Source organism: Mesocricetus auratus, unplaced genomic scaffold, assembly GCF_017639785.1.
Source record: "Mesocricetus auratus isolate SY011 unplaced genomic scaffold, BCM_Maur_2.0 Super-Scaffold_100006, whole genome shotgun sequence".
NCBI classification, from domain to species: Eukaryota; Metazoa; Chordata; class Mammalia; order Rodentia; family Cricetidae; genus Mesocricetus; species Mesocricetus auratus.
Window position 1 is genome coordinate 98719644 of NW_024429190.1, and position 24384 is coordinate 98744027.

General features: G+C 44.9%; 1 protein-coding gene across 1 annotated transcript in view; it reads right to left on the minus strand.

Moving 5' to 3' along the window:
* Positions 1-2047: 2047 nt before the first annotated feature.
* The window catches only part of Vstm4 (V-set and transmembrane domain containing 4), a 91078-nt gene continuing 68741 nt past the window's right edge, over positions 2048-24384 (minus strand). Inside the window, exon 8 of the mRNA XM_040747734.1 lies at positions 2048-3253. Within this exon, the coding sequence (XP_040603668.1) occupies positions 3128-3253 (126 nt within the window). The 3' untranslated portion in view covers positions 2048-3127. The remainder of the gene's footprint in view (positions 3254-24384) is intronic.

Sequence of the window (24384 nt, forward strand, 5' to 3'; positions counted from 1 at the left end):
CCATGTCCACAGTAATGCTCAGGAAGGAAAACATTTAATTGGGTGGCTTACATTTTCAGGGGTCTAGTCCATTGTCATCATGGTGGGACATGCAGGTGTGCAAGTAGATGTGGTGCTGGAGAAGGAGCTGAGAGTACAACATCTTGATCCAAAAGCAACTGTCCATTTTGGGAAATAACTCAGTGATTACATCATTGCTCCTATTGATGACTTACAGCAAGAAGAAGTCTTTGCACTTTCTAGTTGTTGGTTTTTTCCCCCTCATTTTGCTTCAGAAATGTCAATTCATGGTGAGTGATCTCTTGGTAGAGAATGAGTGACTAGACATATTTTCTAAGCAAGAATGCCAAAATCTGTCACTTCATATAAGCACCAGGTACAAATCACTCCTCACTTCTCTGAGAGTGCTTGTGTGGCTTGTGTGGTTTTCTTTTGGAGATGGCAGAGAGATAAGCACTGCAGGCATGGATGCTGTGAGGCTCCTGCTCTCCCTAAAGGAAATGCTCAGCTGGTCCCCCCTTCCCACACCTTGGTGCCGACTTGTGAAGCTGTGACCAGAGCTTGAGAGAAAAAGGCTAAAGTAAACCTGTTACAATCACAGCTTCTGGATGTTTCTAGAAAGCATGTGCTGTTCTTAGTGGAACATATGCATGTTCCTGTCTGACAGCCCTAAGCTTTCCTCGTATTCAAAACAGGGTAGGCTTGGGGCCTTATAGATCTCAGACAATACTGCCTCTTATACTGTCCCATCCCTTCTTCATTTGCCCCAGTCTCTACTCCCAATTGTCACCTCAGTGATGGGGACGTCCTTCTGTGTACATGTTGTTCTGTTGGTTGATAAATAAAGCACTGTTGACCAATAGGAAAGCAAGAGAGGTGGGACTAGGAGTCAAGGAGGATTCATGGAAATATAGTCAAGAGCAGAGAGTCCCCATATGATCCCAGGAAGAAAAGACCCATGAGGCTGCATCCTCAATAAGATAAGACCTTATAAAAATATATATTAGTAATTATGGGTTAATAATTAAGTCAGAGCTAGCCATTAAGAAACCAGAGCAAAAGGCCAACAGCTTCATAATTGATATAGTATCTCGTGTGTTATTTGGGGGCAGAGACAGCAGCGGGGATGCAGTCAGCTGGCAGAAAGTACATGTTACACCTCAGTGTCCCTGTTAGGAAGTCACTTTGTGTGCTCAAAAGACTATATATCCACCTGCCAGAACCCTGTCATGACAAAATGTAATGTCCTCTGTGATAATAATGGTACTGGTGATGTGTGAGTTGTGGTCTTCCACATCTTAAAGGAGATGCCCTAGAAATTTCTGGTACATTATTCTAAACTGTCTTTTTCCTTCAAAAGTCATATTTCAGGCGCAGAGAGCGGGGACATTAGGGAGGATTGACTTCCATGCCAGTTTTTGCAGAAAACCAATAGCAGCTCCATTTGGACCCCCTTTCCAATAAACACAGGAATACTCACTAGGAACCTTGGGTCTGTGGGAATGGTATAGCTCTTTTTTTTGCTTTGTTTTGCAAGACAGGGTTTCTCTGTGTATTCCCAGCTTTTCTGGAACTAGCTCTTGTAAACCAGGCTGGCCTTGAACTCACAGAGAACCGCCTGCCTCTGCCTCCAAGTGCTGGCATTAAAGGCGTGAGCCACCACTGCCTGGCAAAATGGTGCAACTTTTAAGACTTAGCTTTCAGATAAAAATTTGTGTTAAAAAAAAAGCTACTACAGGCCTAGAAATTCAGTTTAGAGATAGACAGCCTGTTAGATCACAGGCAATACCCAAACACTGCAAACAAAAGTTTGGTTGTTTTGTTTGCTTAAAAACACACAGTGGCTTCAGCATGACTGTCAGGAGAGACCATTTGTGTACTGGCTTATAGTTTGCAGAATCTCACAATGTTCACTGTCCCATTCAGCCTTCAAGAATCCAAGGAAGGGTTAAATTCTTTTTAAACATACAGAAAGTCTGAGGTGATTAGGAGTAAGAAACTCAGGTGAGTCCCACGGTGATATACAGGGCACAACTCTCACGCCAGCTGTGTTTAAAATAGATAATTTATCATATCTACATGGTAAATTACATAGCCCAACAATGTTTACAGAGGGTAGTAAATGGCCAGGAGAGGACATGTACATCAAGAAGCATCCCGAACAGCACTCTGGATAGCGAGATGACTTTCGCAGAGTGGACCTACTTCCATCAAGTCCGACATTTCTGCACATTGCTTAGGTCCTCAGAGAAACTTCCCCATGGACTTATGTCCCAAGGTCCCTGGCATCTGCACAAGACCATCACAGTTCACATTCTAAGCTGAGATGGACAAAGAGCTTGCCAAGAGTTGAGTCTTCCCGGGCATGGTTCTCCTGCATGGCTTGTACTTCTGCTCCTATGCAGAGGGGACAGTGAGAGGCTCTGCTCTCCCCCGAGAGGCAGCTGACTAAGTTTGGCACGCTTTACCCTCTCATGTGATGTACCCATGGGTACCACACTAGAGTCTTTGGAAAATAATGAACAGTATTTTTTCCTGTCACTCCTAGTCCGTTCCACCAAAGGGGACAAGCACTTTCCAATGGCCAGCTTCTGAGCATCTATTCAAATCGACGGATGCCATCATAAGCGGCTGCTTGCCATCACCCTCAGGGGCTTGCTGTGCTCTGGGTGTCCTGGCAACACCATCCAAGCCTCAGAACCAGTGAGTCCATATAGCCCACCTCTCTTTGTGACCTCTGCAGGCATTTCCTGTGGCTATAAACCGGGTGCTGGATGCCTCAGACACAGTGAGGGTGGTAGACTAAAATTAAGATGTAGCTGATTTTTTAGCAAATTCAGACTCAGGAGAAGAGAAGAAGGTGACCAGGGTTGGCTCAGCAGACACTCTCAGGGTCAGAGTCCATGCACCTCAGGATCAGGCCAGGGACCTCTTGTCTGAGGAGACATGGCCAAAGGCTGTGTCCCCTCTTTCCTGGGGAGTGCATACCTCTTTGAAGACATGAGACTGTCATGGGAAGGGGATCCCCATCACCCCGAAGGCACAAGTGAGAATACAAAAATAGGGCCTTTCTTTCTGAGTACCACAAATACACGGGGGCACGGTGACAGCCAGAGGAGGGGTGTCACTACAGCTGGTTCTCCTCGAAGAGGATCTGTGCGTACACGGTGCTGCTGGAAACGCCTTTGGCAGCGCGGGGTGGTTTGATCAGCTCCAGCTCCGCATAGGTCAAGTTTTCTTCAGCAATCTTTGGCTGTACCAAAGAACAAAAGCAAAACACAGGTCAGGCTGGCCACAGTCAAGTTATCTGCCAGGTATTCATTTACCACATACATGTTCTCACAGTATTTATAGGGCCGTAAGGGGAATGCGTAGGCAAAAATAAACAAAAGCACAGGCAAAACCAAGTGACATAAAAAGATACAGCTCATTGTGCCAGATAGAACACCATGCTCTGCCAAGAGACACTGCCATCATTTAAGTTGGTATCCAGATCTCACAAGAGCCACTGAACTCTAGCTCACAGATAATACCTAATTCTGAAAAGCAAAACAGAGTACTAACACTGATCAAAAGGAAATGCACAGGAGACAGAAATAGACCTACTGGCAATTAATAACAAACTTAGAAAATTTTGTTAATGATGCAATTACATAACTAAAAATTCAGAATATCTGGAAAATAATAATGAAGAAAGTATTTCTTGCTACTTGCTAAAGAGTATAGAGAGAACAGTAGTCATGGAACATTAAGTGATTTATTATTTAATAACATGATGAGGGTCAAGCATCACATTTAGGAAGTTAGAAAATGAAAAAAATTAAGCAAAAAACAAACAAAATATTAAGAATGAAAACCAGAGAACAGCAAAAAACAGAAGACAGACCAAAATATCTAAAATCAAGTGTTTGGAAAATACCAGTAATGTGCATATTGTTGGAAAATTGATCACTATAAAAAAGGAAAAATATAAGAAAGAAAGAATGGATAAAACAGTAAACAATAAAGGTAAAGAATATAAATGAAAGGAAATTTACACCATTAGAAAACTGCTTGGCTGAACACACTAAAGAGGGAAGCTGAAACACAGGATAAAATGATAATGTCCCAGAAAAATATCAATGATAAATGCTTAGTGTAGGCAATCTGAATTTGCTAAATGCCCTCAGAGGGCCACAAGGAAGGGTTGCCCCTTGATAGCCGTGGGAGAGCTGTTGGCAGGGCGTTTCCTACGCAAGTCAAACCATCTGGTATCATTACACCCATCAAAGGACAAGAAGGAAGCAAACCTAGATGGTGTTAGAACAAATGCTGTGTCCATGCACATTTTAATTCACATTTATTCAGGAGAGTGAAGAGACACATAAGGGATAGGTAATCCTATTTAGGCTGATTCCATCCTGGAACACAAATGTGGTTCAGTATTTTAAAACGATTTATACTAGTAAAAGATCAAAAGAAAAAACTCATCATTACCTCTATAGATTCTGGAAAGCTATTCAACAACATTTAAAAACCACTGTTGACAAAAATCAATCTTTGAAAGACATAGTCACAGCTGCATGATTTCTTAATATGATTTGGAGATGTTAAGACAATGAACAATTGGCAATCCAGGTCTAGTGATATTAAAACTATGCAACTGAACTAATCTACACGTGGTAATGTTGGCAAACAAACAGACATACGAATCAGCGGAACTGGCTAGAGACTCCAGAAGCTAACTGAGGTCATCTTTCAATAAATGCTATTGGAATATTTGGGAGAAAAATAAAGTAAATCACACCCTAAATCACCCCAAATAAGTTTAAAATATGTAAACTCCTAAAACTATTAGAAGAACATATGGAGAACTTTTAGGAAACTAGCTTAGGAGTAAGACAGCTTTACAAATGGAGCACTGTCCTGCTGTAGATGGCAAAATATTCTCTAAATAGAGTAAAAACAAAACCAAAAACAAACCCAAGATGTGTGCAGCTCCCAACAACCCACTAGGAAAGAAAGCAGGGGTGGCAAAGACCTCCCATGGCTCCCAGGAAAGGATGGGCAACAGCTCTTACACACAACCTGGCTGGCCCGGAGAGATGGAGAGTTTTGTTTGTTTTTACTTTTTGAGAGCTTCATACAATGTTACAATGTGTTCTTATCACACTCACCCCTCCTCTACTCCTCCCAGCTGCCTCTTCTCCCTACCCACCCAACTTTGGGGGTGTGTGTGAGTTCTCCACCCATCAGTTCAATGTGTGCTGCATAGATATTCTTGGGTGTGTGGCCTTCCATTGGAGCACAGTCACACTTAAGTGGCAACATTCTTGAAGAAAATTGCCTGTCCCTCTCCCAGCAGCCGCCAATTGCCAATGGCTCCTGGACTGGGGGTGAGACTTCATATTCATTCACCTCCTGTCTTCATGCTTGGATTTGGTCTGACTCCAACCGGGCTTGTGCATGCTGACACAATCCCTGGAAGTCACAATTTTAAATCACAATTAAGTGTGACTTTTCATCTTTAAGTTGCCCAGACGTGTTAAAGTTACCCAAACTATCATATCCTCTCATTTTTCCTGTTGAAATTATTCTATTCTTTGGGAAATGGAGAGAGAGAGAGAGAGAGAGAGAGAGAGAGAGAGAGAGAGAGAGAGAGAGAGAGAGAGAGAGAGAGAGTAGATTAGGAAGCTAGTAGAGGGTGGGAGTGCAGATAAGAGCTTGTGAGCCAGTGGGGAGAGGGGAGGGGAGGAGAGGGAGGGAGGGAAGGGAGGGAAGGAGGGAGGGAGGGAGTCAGGGAGACAGAGACAGAGACAGACACACAGAGAGAGATTCTTCAGGAGAAACCTGGGCATTTGCAGAATGAAACATGCAAACGTATGCTGGAATAATCTTTAACAACTTTGGACTATGGAGTTGGGCTGAGGCTATAGCTCAGGTGTATGCTGCTTGTCAAGTATGTTTAAGGCCTTGGCTTTGACCTTCAGTGTCACACTATCACTCAAAACTGCCGGAGCTGTACATGGTCTGTATGCAGTGCCACTCACAAAAATATTTGCTCATGCATGCACGTAAGCGAACATATACACACGTTACCCTTGGAAATTAACAATGGGAGAATCCAACAGTCATGGCTTCAGGGGTGGAAACTGGGTGGTTGGGAAGACTCGTACCTTTTTTATATTCTTTAGGACCTTTTGGATTTTACAGTAGGCAATATATTTACCCAATGCACTGAATAATTTAAACTTGTAATTAGATAAGTAAAAGTGATCACAAATTTAGAATCACATTGACATTTTCATTTTGGAAATTCTGTGCTTCTAATTCACATGTTAGACGTGAAATTTAGGCTTTCAGTTTTTGTTTTGTTGTTAGTTTGAATCACATACTCTTTACAAACACACACACACACACACACACACACACACACACACACACACACAAAACCCCCAAAACTATATGCCTCTATCTTTTTTATCTTATGGAAGTCCAGGACAAAGAAACTGTTAAATCAAATGTAAGCTTCTCAAACGCGATGTCGAAGTAGAGAGTTTTGTTCTTTTGAGACAAAACACTGAGAGGATTGGGAAAGAGGGGACAAAGAACCTAATGCCGGCGCCCAGGTGACTTCCAAGTGTGCACAAGGGCCTAGCCACTTTTCAAGTTCAAAGTTAAGCACATTTGTAGGGATGGAGTCTCTGTTTGCCTTTTGACACCAAAAGTCTTTACATCGCTTCTTAGTCGTCCACGTCTTACTGGCCAACAAAACCCCACGTACACTCTCACCCTTTGCTTTAATTACATTTCACATTGTAATGATTCCATTTAGGAACACCACGTGTCTCCCAATAAGTACTCAAAACCCAACTCATGTAAATTTTAGAACCCAGGTTTATGAAATCATATTGTCCACTTGTTTTATTGCATTACTTTGAAACTGTATTGTTTTCTAGCGTAGATTATCTGTTTATTCTTAAGTTATTTCATTATGTTTGGATATGAAAAATAACACCAGCTTTCTCAATACAGGTCACCAGGCTGGCTTGGCTGATCTGTTGTTTTCATACATTTTTATGATGTTCCTATAGTAAGCATAATTTAATAAAGCCAAAGCACACTAAATAAATAATTGCATCTAGAAAAGCAATAAAAACAAATAAAATTAGTACTTTCATAAGTGGGAAAGGTACTTCAATTGCTGCTACAAGCAGCAACCCACCATAAAATGTGTACAATCATTTCCCTTATGCATATTTCTGGAGTGTAATAATTTGATTGAAGATATGAGGCGGCACACGGGAGGCTCAGGCGTGTGAAGTGTATACAGTTTACAATGGAAGACGCATAACATCAGCGCTCAGCTCCTTTAAAGAACCTATTGTTTTTCTGGCAGGCACAATTGGCTGGCACCATCAAACATGTGCTTAACTACATTCCCCAGCTTGATCAACTGGAAATAAAAAGTCCTAGCAGCCAAGAAACATGAGTAAATGAGTCCTTCTCACCGGTTTTCACCAACCTGCCTTTGTTTACATTGATGCCTCTGTAGAGCTTAGCTCTACCTAAGAATAGCTTAGAGATAGTTTCTGCCTTCTCAGGAAGACTAGGTAGGACCAGAGGACACAGTAAAGCCAGGAGCCAGAAACAGAGTGTGAGGTAGCCATCCCAGGTGGCAAAGGCTTGCCATGGGACAGAACCAGGTAAGGGACCTGTGGTAAGGCCTCCAGTGCTATAGGCTGGGTACTCTCACCGGCTAGACAAACCCAGCTGAACTTGGTTAAGACATCATTCCCAGTGTCTCCAGCAACTCCACTCCTAGACGGAAGTCCTGAGGATGGACCAGGAAGCACTCTACAGGCCACCAAGTCTCAAAGCAGTGCTCTTCAGGCCTGTGTGGTACTCTGGATGCTGGAGGGATACAATTACAGCTAGTCTTCTGTGTCTGTGAGTCCTGCAAACAACCGTGGGTTGAAAATGTCTGGAGGAAAAGTTGCATCTAAACATGTGGACTTTCTTCCCGTTGTTCCCTAAACAATGCAACATGTGGACTGTTTATATACCATTTACATTATATTTAGTATGGTAAGCAATTTAGGGATGATCTCAGGTATACAGGAGGACATATGGCGCTACTTTTTGATGCAAAAATGCACAATTTTATACAAAGGACTTGGCTTTGGTTTATATGTAGAGTCTTAGAAGCGTTCCCCAAGGAATCAGAGGGGTGACGATACACAGGCTGCAAAGCTTCAGTCATACTAACCACTGTTTGCAGACCCTCTTGCAACCTTAGGCTGCCCTGAGAGCATTAACAGGAACTTCCAAAGTCGAACTCACAGCCTCTGACCAAGCTGTATGTTATACACAGACACTGCTGGATTTCCTGAAAGCAAACAGTGGAATGTCTAAACTGGTGAGCAGCACCTCTTCAGGGTGCTCTGGTTTTACCTTCTTTTGCCTTTTACCCAGGCCTCAGAAATGCTTGGCCAGGTCTCCCTGTTGTTTCTCAAAGCCACCGTATGTCCAGCCCTTGAAATCCACAGGGATTGATTCCAAGGGCTGCCCAGACACCAAGGTCCTCTGATGCCCAAGGCCCTTGTGTTAGAAGCGTCATGTTCTTGTACAGAAGTACACATGTTCACACGTGCACACACGTGCTCTTGCACACTTTAAGTGATTTCTAGATGAATTATACCATGAGGCACAATGTAAATTCTCTGCGTACCGTTGCTACCCTGCATCATTTGGGGAATAATAAGAAACAAAAAGTGAAACGTCTGTCCAAGTTCGGTACAGATTTCAATTCCCCCAAGTATCATGGTCCTGTAACTCGTTGAGCCTACATGATGAAGGATCTGCCGTCTGTAACTGGTTGAGCCTACATGATGAAGGATCTGCCGTCTGTAACTGGTTGAGCCTACGTGACAAAGGATCTTCCGTCTGTGTTCAGCCACCTGGACCTCCTGCAGACTTAACCCTTTATCTTGTCACCCGTGATCTCTTTCCATACGTTTCTTACTAGGAAGGGGGGGGTCCTTCCTACAGTGGGAGGGAGGTCCAGTCAGGAGGTGACGAGAAGATGCAGTGAGACATTAGTACACTCAAGGCAGCAGACTCCTCCTGCTTGTGTTGTTGTGGCCATGCTCATGGGGAGGGAGGAGGGCTTTAGCGTGGTCCTCACCGGCCTGCAGAGCCGAGGGGCAAGAGGGATTTGGATGAGGTTCAACTGACAGCCACTTGACTTTGGGCCCCATCAGTGCTCAGGAACAATGGTAGCTAGCTCAGTAGTCAGTAGTGAGTGTGCAAATGAGATACATGTGAGTGTGTAAATGAGACACATGTGGGTGTGTAAATGAGACGCATGTGGGTATTCTGACACAGCTCCTGCACCACAGAAGGTGCTAAAGACACGTGTGCTGCATAAGTCCACATTCTGGCATCATCCCTTTCCATCTGGACAGCTAAATGTCTTTGACCTTTGTACACTTTGAATCCTTCAAACATCAATAAGATCAGTGTGGACCTTGTAAGCCAGAATTTTTCTTTTTGATGGGGTAAGAATTTGGGAAATTAGTTAGGGGCTGAATTATTCCCCCCTGCCAAACTCCTGTGTTGTTTATCCCCCAGAAGGGGTCTTTAAAGTAATAATCAGTTTAAGATGAGATTGGTAGAGTGAATACTAATCCAATGTGACTACTTTCCAGCAAGCATCGGGATTCAGGCCACTTAGAGGGATGGCACTGTGAAGACACTGGTCATCCATAAGCTAAGGAGAGCGGAATCTGGGGAAACCAGGCCCACTGTCACGTTGATCTTGGGTTGAAGCCTTTTTGGGAAAATATATCTCTGATGTATAAGTTATTGGGTTTGTGGAATATAATTATGACCTCCTCAGTATACTAGTCTATTGGTCACAGTATAGATGAATAGAAAATGCTTTGTTTGGGGAAAGAAGAGACGAATTGCCTTCCCACGGATGGTACATGCTAGGCCATGCCAACATCAGGGGTAAGGGGAGCAAGAGGCTGATGTCTGGTGCTATTCAGTGAGGAAGCAAGCTGGAAACGGGAGTTTCTAGCACCCCTTCATGCAGTCCTCCCAGACACATGCCTCCCTGCTGACCTGCTCTCTACAGCTTGACCTTAACTGAGTTGCAGCAAACCCATCTACATGGTGGGCAGCCGATGAGCACTGCCAGGCACTGGGAAGAGACAATAGGGACTTAGGCATGTCTGAGCTTCCTGGGGATAGGGGTGATAGGCTCCACTCTGAGGGAGGAGTCAGTGACAGCAGCAGCAGAGGCGAACCTCTTCCACCTGAGTGGGGAGCCTAGCCTCCAGGTCACGTGCACCTTTCTGACTGAACACACTGGCTCTGGGGGAGGGGGAGGGTTCACTGTCAGATGTTTTCTGCTCAGTCCCTGTGTATCCACCTGCCACTCACAGCTCAGCAAGGCCACTTTTTGTTGTTGTTGTAGACTGTCTTCCCCTTGTGCTGAGGGCACAGGAAGCAGTGGAAGAATGTGGAGCGATGTTATCTTTCCGGAAGAGCCTGGGCTGAGGTTGGGGACATGCTGAGTCAAAGGCAGAGAAATCTTACAGAGAGGGGCTCCTGGCCCCAGCTGTACCTGTGTGCTCGGGTCTCTTGAGCGTTGTCTCCCTTTTTCTGCCACTGAAAAGTAGAACTAGATCCGCCGAGGCAGCAAAAATGAAAACGGAGGTCAGTGTGTTCAGAACGGCAGAGGGAGGTGAAGACAGTGTCTGGTCCCTGGCCTCAGAAAACCCCCAACCAGCCAGGGATCTGCATGACTGGGCCATTCTAGGTGTCATTATAAACATGCATTGACAGGCTTTTGTGGGTGTTTCTGTTTCTTTAGAGTAAATAGCCCAAAGTGAGACAGCTGGGTCATATGGCAAACGTATGTTTAGCTCTTAAGAAACCATCAGACTTCCAGAGGGTACCATTTGCCCTCCACCAAGAAACATGAGCCTCAACAGCTCCATTTCCTTAATGTCACCTACGGTTTTCTTTACTCATTTTAGTACGTGTGAGGAGTACAGTAATTCCCCCATGCTTGGGGAAACCCGCTAATCCTAGACTTAAACTCAACTTGTCATGGATGGCTAAGGTTAAATTCTCACACACAGCATGACTTCCTGCGACCACAGAGGCTACAGCTTAGATGCCGTAGGGAGTCTTTGCATTCTCGGTATAAGAGTGAATGAGAATTCCAGCGCTTCAGATGGCCTGCCTAGCCTCATCCTTCTGTTCCACCAGTGGAGAGGTGCTGAGACCACAGATACCAGCTTAGGCTGCCTCTCCTGGCTCTAATTTAAGCCTTGCTCTGCCCCAGTTTAGGGTGATGGTTATGGAAAGTACACCCATGGGGAAGGAATGGCTTAAGTCTGCTGACACCAGGAAAACCGACCTCAAGAGATCCGGAAGTTATGCATCTCTTTCCGACACATACTTCAAGCTCCTAATGGGCACTTTCTGAGAGTTGCATCTTGAGCACGGATTTCCATAGAGTCAACTGAAAGTTACCCTTCCTGGGTGAGCAGGGATTTAATGATCTCTTATGCAGACTCCTGCAAAACAGTACTTTCTTGTAAAGATTGCAGCTGGGTGTGCATGCTGAATTAAGTTTGCAGGAGTAAGAGAGAAATACAATTGCAGCGGCTGCCCGTGGCCAATGTGAAGAGTTCAGTGAGGTAATGCCATTATCACAGCAACAGATCAATACCCAGGACATGGGTGCTTTGCACTCCACGTCACCTCCGAGCTCCAGCCCACGCTGCAGTTCTACAGAGTTGCAGTATCAGGAATCCATTTCCCCAAGAGACCATGAGAATTGTCAGGGGCAGACTTCCTCCTCTCCCTTCAAGATAAGTGCTCATTTCTTATTCAACAGAGAAGGAGCTGGTAAAACAAAGTCGCCCTGAAGCCCCTGTACACAACTCTGGCCGGCGAGGATGCTGAAGCTGAGTGTGTAGCGCATTCTGCTCTCCCTGACCCAGAGCCTCGGGAGCCTCTGAACATCCACACTTAGGAGGGAAAAGTAGGCCTTAGGCCAATCGATCATACTGCTGCCAACATGCCTTGGAGATGAACTTGGCATTGTTGAGTTGCATGGGTCATTTCCAAGCACATATATTGATATTCCTGAAAGGAGGGTCTAGAGTTTTCTGGTGTGGTATTAGATAAAAATCAAGGAGGAAAATCACTTTGGACTCCCATAGAACAATGTGAGGTGCACTCTCACCCTGAACTCTTGGGGAAGGGTCTAGGCCCTGCCCTATATGAAATGACAGACTATGGACACCCCCATGGAGGGCCTCACCCTCCCTGGGGGAATGAGGGGATAACAGGGGGGGGGGTTGGGGGGAGGGCACGGGAGGAGGGGAGGGAATGGGAGAGGGACCTGGAACTGACTTGTGAAGCAACCTCGTTTCTTATCTAAATTTAAACTGGAAAATAAAATATAAAAAAAAATCAACCAAAGAAATCTTTTTCCAAGAGAGAAATGGCGAATGACCCAGAGTGGCTCAGTGTGGTGCCTGAGACCTGGTCCTTTTGAGAAGAGAACTCAGCTCATTGACAGTTTTCACCAACCCACTCAGTTCTCACCTCTGTCCTGTGAGGTGGGGCCAAAGGTCGCACTCATCACTGATGAACAGACAGCTTTTAAAAGGCAGGAAGCTGCTGGGAGTGTTAACTCGCCTGTAATCCTAGCACCTGAGAGGTGGAAGGAGGAGGGTGGTGATGAATTTGGAGGCCACCATGCTCTACCCGGTAACAAAACCAAACAAAGAAACAAAATTGCAGAAACCTGTCTTATGGTACCAGGTACACATGTGGGGGCCAGAGCCACACCTGGGAAGCGGCCCCTTGGAAAAGCACAGGGGCAGAACATCATCTCAAGTCAAGATAGGACACACAAATGGGAGTACACGCTTCACATCTAGGTGATCCAGACAGGTGGACAGCAGTCCCTTTCCCTAAAAGCAGCCTGTGGTGGTTTGGAAGAAAATAGCCCCCATAGAGAGTTATTCTCTCAGCCTAGACACATGAGGGAGGGCCTAGGCCCTGCTCCAAATGATATGACAGACTTTGAAGATCCCTCATGGAAGGTCTCACCCTTTCTGGGGAACAGAAAGGGGATGGGATAGGGAGTCTATGGGGAGCAGGGGAGGAGGAGAGGGAGGGGGAACTGGGATTGACATGTAAAACAAACTTGTTTCTAATTAAAACTTAAAAAAGAGAAAAAACTAATTAAAAAAAAAAAGAAAAAGAAAATGGCCCCCAAAGGGAGTGGCACTGTTAGGAGGTGTGGCCTTGTTGGAGGAAGAGGTGGAATTTGAGGTCTCTATGCTCAAGCTACACTCCATGTGCCGCACAGTTGCTTTCTATTGCCTGTGGATCAAGATGTAGAACTCTCATCTTCTTCTCCAGCACCATGTCTGCCTGCACGCTGCCATGCTCCCCACCATGAGGACAATGGACTAAACCTCTGTACCATATGTGACCCCCAACTAAACACTTTCCTTTATAAGAGTTGCTGTGGTCATGGTGTCTCTTCACAGCAACAAAAGCCCTAAGATACGGTCATCAGACACCAATGGGGAAAAGGGTGAAGGATGATTAACCCAAACTGCATAAGGCTTGGGTACAGACTCATACAGAGCTCCAACGGAAGGTTCTGAGGATGAAGGGCGTGTCCTGCCTCATCCTCATCAGATGGCAGGCTAGGTGTGAAGAGATGGAAGACCCAAGGCCACACAGCACAAGGCCACACAGAACTGCCATCATTGAGAAGAGGTGATAAAGGGACAGGACGAATTCTGCTAGAAAGCCTCCAGGCTTTTACCTCCCAGCTTGAGTGGGAAATAGCTGCTGGACAGTGGCAAGACGAACCTGGGAGTCGAATGGGAAGAATTAGAGAAGTTTAAGTGACTGACTATAAGTCAATCACCAGGTCAATTCACCAACTCTTTGGAGTAGATGCCATTAATCTACCAGGATCTCTGCTTCAGGGAAAGCGTATGCTAGAAGCCTCTAAGATGACTTGCTGCTGGGGCCAGAGGTCCAGGTGGACCAGTAGCCTCAAGACCTCGAATTGTTTACAACAATAAAGCCAGTATGGAGCTATGACTGATCACCAAAGAACATACTGATGATCTAAGTCAAAGTCCAGAGACACAAGGGACCTAAAAGAACACGCTTTCCTCTTGCCTCAGCTTGTGGGTCATATCTGTGATTCTCACCTCAATTTCCAATCTCTGTGTACTCACATAGGGTCTGATGGCCAGTAGTCCAATGTGCTCTAGGACTACAGAAGGCAGGAAAGTCTGAGCTCAGAAAAGAAGTGGAGACAAAGGTTTCATCTGTTGAAGTTTGTTGATACCATGGACTGCATGAGCTTGCCAGAAAGTCCCCAGTCAATGAAATTCACACAATGCTCTTGAGTCCAAAGAGTTCAAAGGACATTTGTTAAAGAACATGCTCGGTGCACGTTCAGTATGATGGAAGGCCACATGCCCAGGCCAACAACTCTTGGGACAGTCACAAGTCAACATCTATGTATGTAGCGTGTTGAAGCTAGCACAGGAAGATCAAGGATAAGCCTCATAGGTTCAAGATTTTGCAAGTTGACAGATGAAGGCCTCTAGCTTTTACAAGCCACATTTTGAAAACAGGAACATGATTGTAGATAGCGGTTGCAGTGAGGCCCCCATACTCGAAACTTCTCCTGGCTGCACAGTGACTGCTCTATAAGCTGATGCGATCATTCATCTTCTTTCCCACGTGAGCCAGGGATGCATGAATCCCTAGCTGCCTTCCCAAAGTGTTTCTACAGGCAGTACCACTCCCAATGATGCTTTTGCTTAGGAAAAGAGAGTGGTTGCTTACCTGCTTCAACCACAAGCGTAACCTGAGAATCTCATATTTTTAGTTCTATCCTCAGATGACTTCACGCATTGGATCACACAAGGGTCTCTGGGGTGATGCTCAAGAGTTTTCCTCTGGGAAACAAGAAGCCTGACCTTCATAAGCTGTATGGCCCTGGGCAATGCACCCAACCTCTCTATGCCTGTTTCCTCATCTACAACGTAAGACTTACATAATGCCTCTCTTGTGGGATGAACTCATTGACACATGTGATGCCCATAGAGGAATTCCCTCCAGGACTGCAGGAAATGCTATGTGCATGTGTGGCCTACTGTTACTGTCAGGGACATCACTTTTACAACAGCTTATAAACAAGAATTGTCTCACAATTGGTTCCTTGGATATATTCAGAAGCAAAGAGAAAAAAAGTATTCGGAGACTGTGTGCTATGAGCTATGGACTTCCAAAGCCACAGTCAGTACCAAGTAAACACAGAGATTTGTTTAATAGTATGCAGTATAGCCTTGCTACATAACAAGTTAAAGGAATTCCTGGAACAGACTTTCGAAAACCTGTAATGTTTACAATAAGACTCGGTGTCCTTATCAGGCTCTCAGGACCTTTCCTATGTCTCTCCTAAACTCATTCCATGTGTCCTCCTTGCTGACCAGAGTCCAGTCATACTAGTCTTTTTGTATTTATTGGACACACCTTGGCAGTGCTCGTTGGTCAGAGATGAACTCAGGGCTTTTGTTCATTCCATTCTCTCTGCCTGAAAGAGCCTCCTTTGCACCACGGTGAACACTGCTTCCTCATACCACCAAGCCTTTGCTCTGATGTGGTGTCTTCCTTATCAAACAGAGTCCTTCCTTGACCCCTGCTTAACTCTACTGCTGTCACAGCATTAATGCTCCTTGGCATTATAAGGTCCCATCCTGTATCTTCTGTCTTTTTCCATTAGAATGTGACAATGACACCTTCCAGTTCCTTGATGAGATGACAGCCCTATGCAGAAGGTACTCTTGCATTCATCTTCATCCCACACATGCAGAAATGAAGACAAATAGCCTGTTCGTGATCAATGACTAGTAAATAGCAGACTTGGCCTTTGATCCCACCTCTGGTGACTTCAAATCCATTCATGGCTGCCTCCAGCAGGTGTTCAGCAACAGGACAAAATTAAACCAGCCCTGAAGAGTAGTGTCTCTGGTTGACTTGTGCAAATGTGCAAAAGTCCATTATGACTCACTCTAAGCTGCCAGCAACATCTGGTCTCTTTTGTAAGGTAAGAGTAGGCTGGAGCACACACTGGCCTTGTACTGAACTCCAGAAAGTCACATTGCTAGGGAAATGTGTGTGTGTGTGTGTGTGTGTGTGTGTGTGTGTGTCTGTGTCTCTGTGTCTTGGTGTTGCAAATATTTATGTATATGCATGTGCACTTCTGTGTGAAGATCAGAGGGAAATATTCTGTCTTCCTTAATCCATCACTGTTTTATTTTTTGAGACAGGGCCTCTCACTGAGCCCAGAATTCACTGATTTGGCTAGACTGGCTAGCCAATGAGCTTCAGGAATCTGTTTGTTTCTACCTCACACAAGCTAGTTACAAATGTGCTGCACCATACCTGACTCTGTGTGTGTGTGTGTGTGTGTGTGTGTGGTGAATCCATGTGTCTGTGTAGTGTATGTGTATTTACATTTCTTTGCAGGTATATATGAAAGCCTCAGATTGACAGCAGGAGTCTTCCACTATTGTTCCATATATGATCTTTTTGAGACAGAGCTCACCGGGTTACAGGTGTGTGGAAACATGTTTGACTTCTGTGTAAGTTCCTGGGATTTGAACTCAAGTTCTCAAGGCTTTCAAGATGGGAAATTTATTAACAAATCTATCTCACTGGCCCTGAAAATGCATTTAATGGTGCGAAGTGAATAAGACAATGGAAGAAAACCAATCTGTCACCACTGAAAATTCTTCCAGAGATGTCTTCTACTTTAGGAAGAAGGCTGATATTGTCCCTCATGAACTCTCTTTCAAGATCTGTTCAGGGACTCTACTAGAACATGCCATTAAAGATGGATCACCTGATCTTGAGGCTTAGAGTAAAGCGTAGGCATATGGCTTTCAGGTTTAAAATACTATATATATATGTATATATATGCACATAATTGTACATATACCATATATAATCTTAATTATACATGTTATACATTGTTTGCATATATATACATATATATATATATATACATTTAAAAATGGCTCCCACAGAAATGCACTAAGTAAGGGAATGTGTGCAGGGACACTTGTCTCCAGAGCAGCCTTCCTAAAGTAGAAAATCAGCTCAACGTGTACGGCCAAGAGTTGGGAGACTAAGTGACCTGGGGCAGGCATCAAATAGCAGAATGGAACTCAGCGAATGATGGGAGAGATGCCCTGGCACTTCTGTTCAGAGCAACGGTTCAGGAAACCCCCACCTGCAAGAAACTTGGCGCTCAGAAGTGGAGCCGTCCTACCCTACAGTCGTGACCTCCAACAGTGGGTAGGTGGTCATATTGTGCATTAGAGACACAAAGATGTGGATAGGCTTTAGTGTATACATAGACAACACATCTGAGTATGCAACAGAGGCCATGACAGAGACATAAGAGCCTAGGAAAGGAACTGCATGTTTTAATTTAACGTGTGGAAATTCTGAATTGCCAGAATAGTCCTACCTGGTCAGTGAGGTCAGAGCAGAAATAATGCCCTAGAACCAACCGACTTAACCGAGTGTTTTCCAAAAGAGGAAAGGGCTCATAGTGAGGGAAATAGGTACTTATCGCCAAGCACTTGGTTGTGTCGGGTCTGACATATGCCAGTGAGGGAATAGGTCACTACCTTGTCCCATCTGTGAAATGGAGACAATGGGTTGTCCCAGAATTAAATGTGTATCCTTATTGATAAGGATTAGAATAGGGTCTGAATAAGGAAAGGGCCACTGAAATATCATCATTCTAATCATCACCATCACCATCATCAGGACCATCACCACCACCACCATCACCACCACTACCATCATCATCAGTACCACCACCATCATCACCAGCATCACCACCACCATCATCATCAGTACCACCAGCACCAGCACCAGCACCATCATCTCCATTTTATCACCATTATTACTATTATCACCACTGCTGCCATTATTATAACCATCACTATCACAGTAGAATCAGGCCATTGTCAAGGTATACAGGGCACACGATAGGTGTTAAGGTCAATGAGGATGCCTGATCATTTGTGAAATTTACATTAGAATATATAATGTGGGCAATGAACGCACACAGACTGCATTAATAATTCACATTCTTCATCGTTATGCACACTCCATGCAGAAAGTCCTAAAGCTATATACCACTGGCTTTTGGCCATCATACATGTTTATTGATGACTTATCAATTTAGGGGTTGAGAACTGAACCGATTTGTAGAGTCCAAGCTTATCTTATAAACACAGGGCTCTGGGTTCAGCCCTCAGCACTGGGGGTGGGGAGTGGGGCAAAATACATTTATCTCTAGACATGTATAATAATAAGTTATGATTTAATCTGAGGGCAAGGAGCCCTCGGATGCACCGTTGTTTGGCTCTGAGCTCAGAGTTTCACAGAGGTTTTTCTCCCTGACACTCTGGATGCACGTCTTACATATGCCGATGGTGTGTATGCTCTCTTTCTGAAAATGGCACTTCATTTCTAGTATTCTCCGTCTGAGATTGAAGAAGTCTTTTAATAACAACTCTGAAGTACTCTGCTCGAAACCGAGCTTTTAAATGAAATAGGCTTAAAAACATCAAATGTGAGCAGAATGATATTGTTCCACAAGATTACAAAACCAAAATAGACCAAAAAGTTTCTGTAAAAAAATTTCCCAGCAGTGCAATGATCTCAGAAATGAAGTGCCCAATAAAGGCAGCAAATCAGCTATGCTGAGATGGAAAGCAAGCCCTGGCTCTTCAGGGAGGGACAGTCCCTACCGACACAGGGGACGGGCTGCCCAGAGTGCAGCCCAGCCTGACTCGTGGGTGTAGGGTGGGGGAACAGACACCAGGAGAGGGCATCTGTGGGGGAGGACCTACTGGGCATCCAGGCCTGCGTCCCACCTGGCTCTTCTGCAGGCTGGCTCCAAGGCTCAGGGTCTCAGCCTTCAGGGGACACTGGAGAGAGTGAGGATGGAGCTGAAAGGGTGATCCCAGTCATGCAGCAGATAAAGAAGCTCGCCTCCCTTTAGAACCAGAGTCTCATCGGCCTTCACAACCGAGAGGCACTTCTACAGTGGGACTCGCACAGCCCCCGCCCCCACTCCAGTGATTTTTCCCAATGAGTCCTTAGTACACTATCTTGTCTTAAAAGCTTCCCTTAGTCCCCCCCCACAACACACACACAACATGCACACAGACAACACACACACAACGCGTGGGCGTGCGCGCATGCCCGCACAGACACACACACACACACACACACACACACACACACACACACACACACACACACACGTCAGCACCTCGACCTGCTGTTGCTGGCTTCTCAAACATTAGAAAGGCACCTGACTTGGCAGGTGCGTGTGGATACTGCCATGTGACTCAGCGCTGTTGCACAAACTCTGTGGCCTGTGTGGGATGACAGCCCCGTGCCCAGGTGAACAGACTCCCTAAGCACAGGAGGCTCTCGTTTCCTTCCCTTTGCTCTTGATCACTTCGGGCTTCTGGAAGACCCGGTGCCTGCCGTCTCTGGAGGAGAGGCCCATGAAACCAAATGACTTCTGCTTCCCCCCTCTCATCCCCTTCAAACGCTTCAGCATGGATTCTCCCTCCAGTCAACATCCATAACTCCCCGTGACAATAACGGGTTGTGCATGTGCACCAAGGGGGGCATAGAATTTTATCTCTGCAGAAATGGCACTAGCATGGTACAGGCAAAGTTTTTGTTTTTTTCCCAAGGCTTTTACTTGGGGCAATATATTGTACATGTGGTTGTGGGTTTTTTCCTTCTTTTTAATTTTAAATTGAGATTATGAACATATTTTATGCAGGTTAATATATCCTTTTCATGTAAAATTTAGCTGAAACCAGTTCTAGCACATTAACGACAACAAGAGAAATTCTCTGGCTTATTATAAACATCCTTCAAGAAACCTGAAAAGCATGTCCTCTGGAAATAATTTTGTTGGGATCTGGAATATTATTAAACTCCTCTCAGAATTCTATCACTGATGCCTAATGAGCCTCAGAGCCCTTTTCTACTACCGAGCAGAGGAAACATCTTTTTTGGCCTTGGCAATATGTTCTGGGTGGTGAAAATGAGGCAGGAGGAAGAAGCTATGTAAACAGAACAGCCCAGGGGCCCTGGCCCCAGCTCGTTGGTCCATGGTTTACAACCAGGCACAGAGAAGCGGACTCCTCGGACAGGTCCTACTTACTCTGGTGGAATGAGTGACTTTTCTAACCACAGAGATTTCAGATCTTTGAGTTTCCATGAGAGGTGCGAGTTTACTGAAGACTTTAGAATGGTTAAAACCACTGCCAAATCAGCTAGATAGTGCATATTTAGTGCTCAGAATATATAAAGAACCTCCCAACGTGCACGAGAGCACACATACACCCCTAGCTCAATTTAAAAGGAACAAAGAACTTTTGTATTTCTTCAGAGAAGACAAAAGTAGCCAATAAGGCCATGAAAAGATGTTCAACATCACTTATCATCAAGGAAACACAAATTTTGAAACCACCATGGAATACTACTTTACAGACATTAGGATGTCACCATTAGAATTGGAGAAGAGGAGGGGGGTGGAGGAAGAAAAAACTGGAGGGAAAGGAAGGGAGAAGGGTTGAAGAGGGGCCAGAAGGTAGGGGAGAAGGAAGAGATGATGGGGATGTGGAGGTATCAGCCGTGCGTCATTGGTGGATGTGCAAAATGACTCAGCTGATTTGGCACAAAATGCGGTGCCCATGCAAAGATTTATCGTTCAGTTTGGCAGACTCACTTCTGTGTCCCTATTTCATGGAACCAAGAGGACAGACCTAAACAGATGTGTTTATGCCCATATTTATAGTATTCAAAATAGCTGAAAAGAGGCGTCAACTTGGTGTGCACTGCTGGCGGGTGGGCACACAAAATGTTACATGATACATCCACGCAATCGCATGTAGTTCTGTCTTAGGAAGAAAAGACATTCGAACGCAGGTTACAGCATGGAGGGAGGACCCAGAGACATGGTGTTAAATGTAGCAAGCCAGTCAAAACATATTCAACAAGAACCCAAGTTAAAATTGTGGGTGGAACCAGATTTGTGGAGGAGTGGGAGCTGGGAGCAGGAGGGTAAGCCTTGTGGGGATCAAACAGTAGCTCTGTGGAGTCACGAGGAGGGCAGCAGATGCAGGGTGGAGAGCCTGGACCACAAGGGGTCTCATGTTCCCGGGGATGGGGGTGGGTAGGACGGGACCTGGGAAGCAGTGACAGATAATGATGGGCCTCCTCCCTCCCACTCACAGGAAGCCATGTTTCATGCCAGAGGCAAAGGGGAGTCATTGGAACATTCTAGTCAGGAAAATGCCGGGGTTGGGGCAGTTTTAGGAAAGCCCCCAGGCAGCAATGCAGTGGATGGCTCGGAGGGAATAAGACAGGTTCCATGAGACCCACTGGGAAACATGGTAATTAAGCCCACGGTGTTCCTGGTTTTTCTGTCTTCAGCCTCTTGCTCACGAGAACTCATTTTCTTTTTGGACAGTAGGGGTGCCCTGACCCCTCAGCAGCCCTGGCACATGGGGCTTAATTTCAGCGAGGAGAGCCTCGTGGGCATGCTGTGGAGGAGGGCAGGGCGCTGACTGGAGCACAGTGGACACCAAACCCATTTAACCCGAAGAATGATTCTCACTTTGTTTCTCATTAATTTTGGGTGCTACTAACATCACCACATTACTGATGCTTTTTTCCCTTTAAACTTGGGTTGGCTTCCACATCAGACACTGTATTTTCTTCCCCCAGTCTCTAAGTCAATAATCTGGCCCGATGCAATAAAAAAATAAATCTGATGCACTGGGGAGCACTATCATTCTCCTGAAACAAGGGTGTATTCACGATGTTTCCTGGAAGTATGGGAAGTAGTTCCACAGGCTCCCAAGGCAATGCACCAGGGGTCCCCAGAGGTTTCAGTGACTTTTGGAGTCCATGACCCAATTTATGAAAACAAGCAAGCAAGCAAACAAGCCAACAGGTGCCTCTGTTTCCAGAGTGTTCTGAGGGCCTAGAGGTTTTTTTGTTTGTTTTTTATTTTCATTTTTTAATCTGTTATTATGGTGACCCTAAGCCTGCTAGGAAGTGCTCAGTCTCTGAATTCCGTCTCCAGGCCACACCTTCCTGAGTGTGTTCTCTCATTCTCCAGAAGATGAGGGACTGCTGATGTTAGAATAAAGCCTCATTGCAAACATGCAGACTCACCAGGCTGACTGCACCCTCAGACCACCAGGCAGCACCCCTGTGATGGGGGCCTCACTCCTGGCTAGCAGACTTTGGAAACAGACTGCTACTTTTGGTGTTGTTTAAATAAGGGATGAGGCAGGCAGTTTTGATTCCTCGATTTTAAAATGCCTCGCCCTAGCTTTCTTTCTTGTTTCTCTATCATTTACAAAAACCACAGCAGAAACTTTCCAACCATTGTTAATCTCTAAAATATGCATTTCTTGTAAATGGTCATGTTGTCTTAGAAACATTAAAAAAAATAATCCAACCTCTTAATCACTTGAGTGTTATAAACACTGAGGTTAATACATGTCACCTGGTGGATACTACAGTCGAGACAAGTGACAGGAATCATAAAACACCTAGAAGAGAAGCTGGTAGGTGACCAATAAATGAGTGGAGGTTCTCAGGCCTTCTTCTCAAAGAGAGGGTACATGAGTTTCTAGAAAGAAGGACCGTGGGGTACTCAGCCAAGATACACCCTTTTACAGTGTGTGTGTGTGTGTGTGTGTGTGTGTGTGTGTCTAAGTTATTATCTAAATTGCCCATTAAGGCCTGTTTGAGTCAACTAGTAGTTATTGACTTAAGTTTCAGCTACCATCAAGACTTATTGATCTGAGAAATAAATATCGACCAAATTGAGACTGAGGTCAATGCTAGAGTCCTAGGGCAATACATCTTAATATTTATTGGAATTTTTGACTCTAAAATATTGTCCGACAGAGGCCTGGTTGAGGTCAGCTCTTTTTTCTTGTGTGTGTATGTGTGTGAGTTGTTATTGGTGGAAACTGGTACCAAAATTGACTTGACTCTGTGAGAATTTGGTATACCATGTTTTAAAGCTCTCTACATATTAAATTATCAAAAGATAATTTTATATTTAAAGAATTGTTGGTAAAAAATTTGTTGAGGTTGGAGAGACGGCTCAGAGGTCAAGACCACCTGTGGTCCTCACACTTCCTGAGGTTGGAGAGATAGATGCTCAGAGGTCAAGAGCACCTGTGGTCCTCACAGAGGACCCGGTTTCAGTTCCTAACATCATATGGTGGCTCACAATCATCTGCCACTCCAGGTCCAGGGGATCTGATGCCCTCTTCTGACCTCCACAAGTACGAGGCACACACATACACATGCAAGCCAAAAGCTCATATACATAAAACTAACTACACAGAGGAGAAACATTTCACCAAACAATCGTTTTGAAACATATATAAACACCCTGATCTACTTTTAGTGAACAGAGCTTCATAGACTGACCATTTACAAATACATTATGTCATAGTTTACTTTATATCTTCTCATATTTATATAGATTTTTTTTCTATACAATTTCCACATCAGTAAAGAAACCTGGGGCTGGAGAGATGGCTCCGTGGTTAAGAGCACTGGCTGCTCTCCCAGAAGACCTAGATGTAATTCCCAGAGCCCACAAGGCAGCTCACAACCATCCCTAACTCCAGCTCCAGGGGACCTGACTCCCTCTTCTGGCCTCTGGCACTGCACACAAGTAGTGAACACACAGATAAGCAAACACACCACCCAAACACTAACATAATACATAAAAGGTAAAGACATGCGCCGGGTGTTGGTGGCGCACGCCTTTAATCCCAGCACTCGGGAGGCAGAGGCAGGCGGATCTCTGTGAGTTCGAGGCCAGGCTGGACCGACAGCCTCCAAAACAGAGAAACCCTGTCTCGTAAAAAAAAAAAAAAAAAAAAAAAAAAAAGGTAAAGACATGCACACGGAAGCCTTAAGTTGAAACACTTCTTTGAAACAAGTTTTCTTTTTCATTTCCTATGCCAAGTCCCCTTCCACAGGAGCCTCTCAGCTCACCCAAACACACAGACAGAAGGGTCAGCAATTGAACGCTCACATTGGGACTACATTCATTGTTTTAAGTGCTGTTGAATTCAATCTTCTGATAAGTCACAAAAACAAACAACCACTTAAGACAGCATTTTGTAGCCACGCGCTGCACAGCCTGGTTTTATGTTTAATGGATAAAGGAGAAGGGCT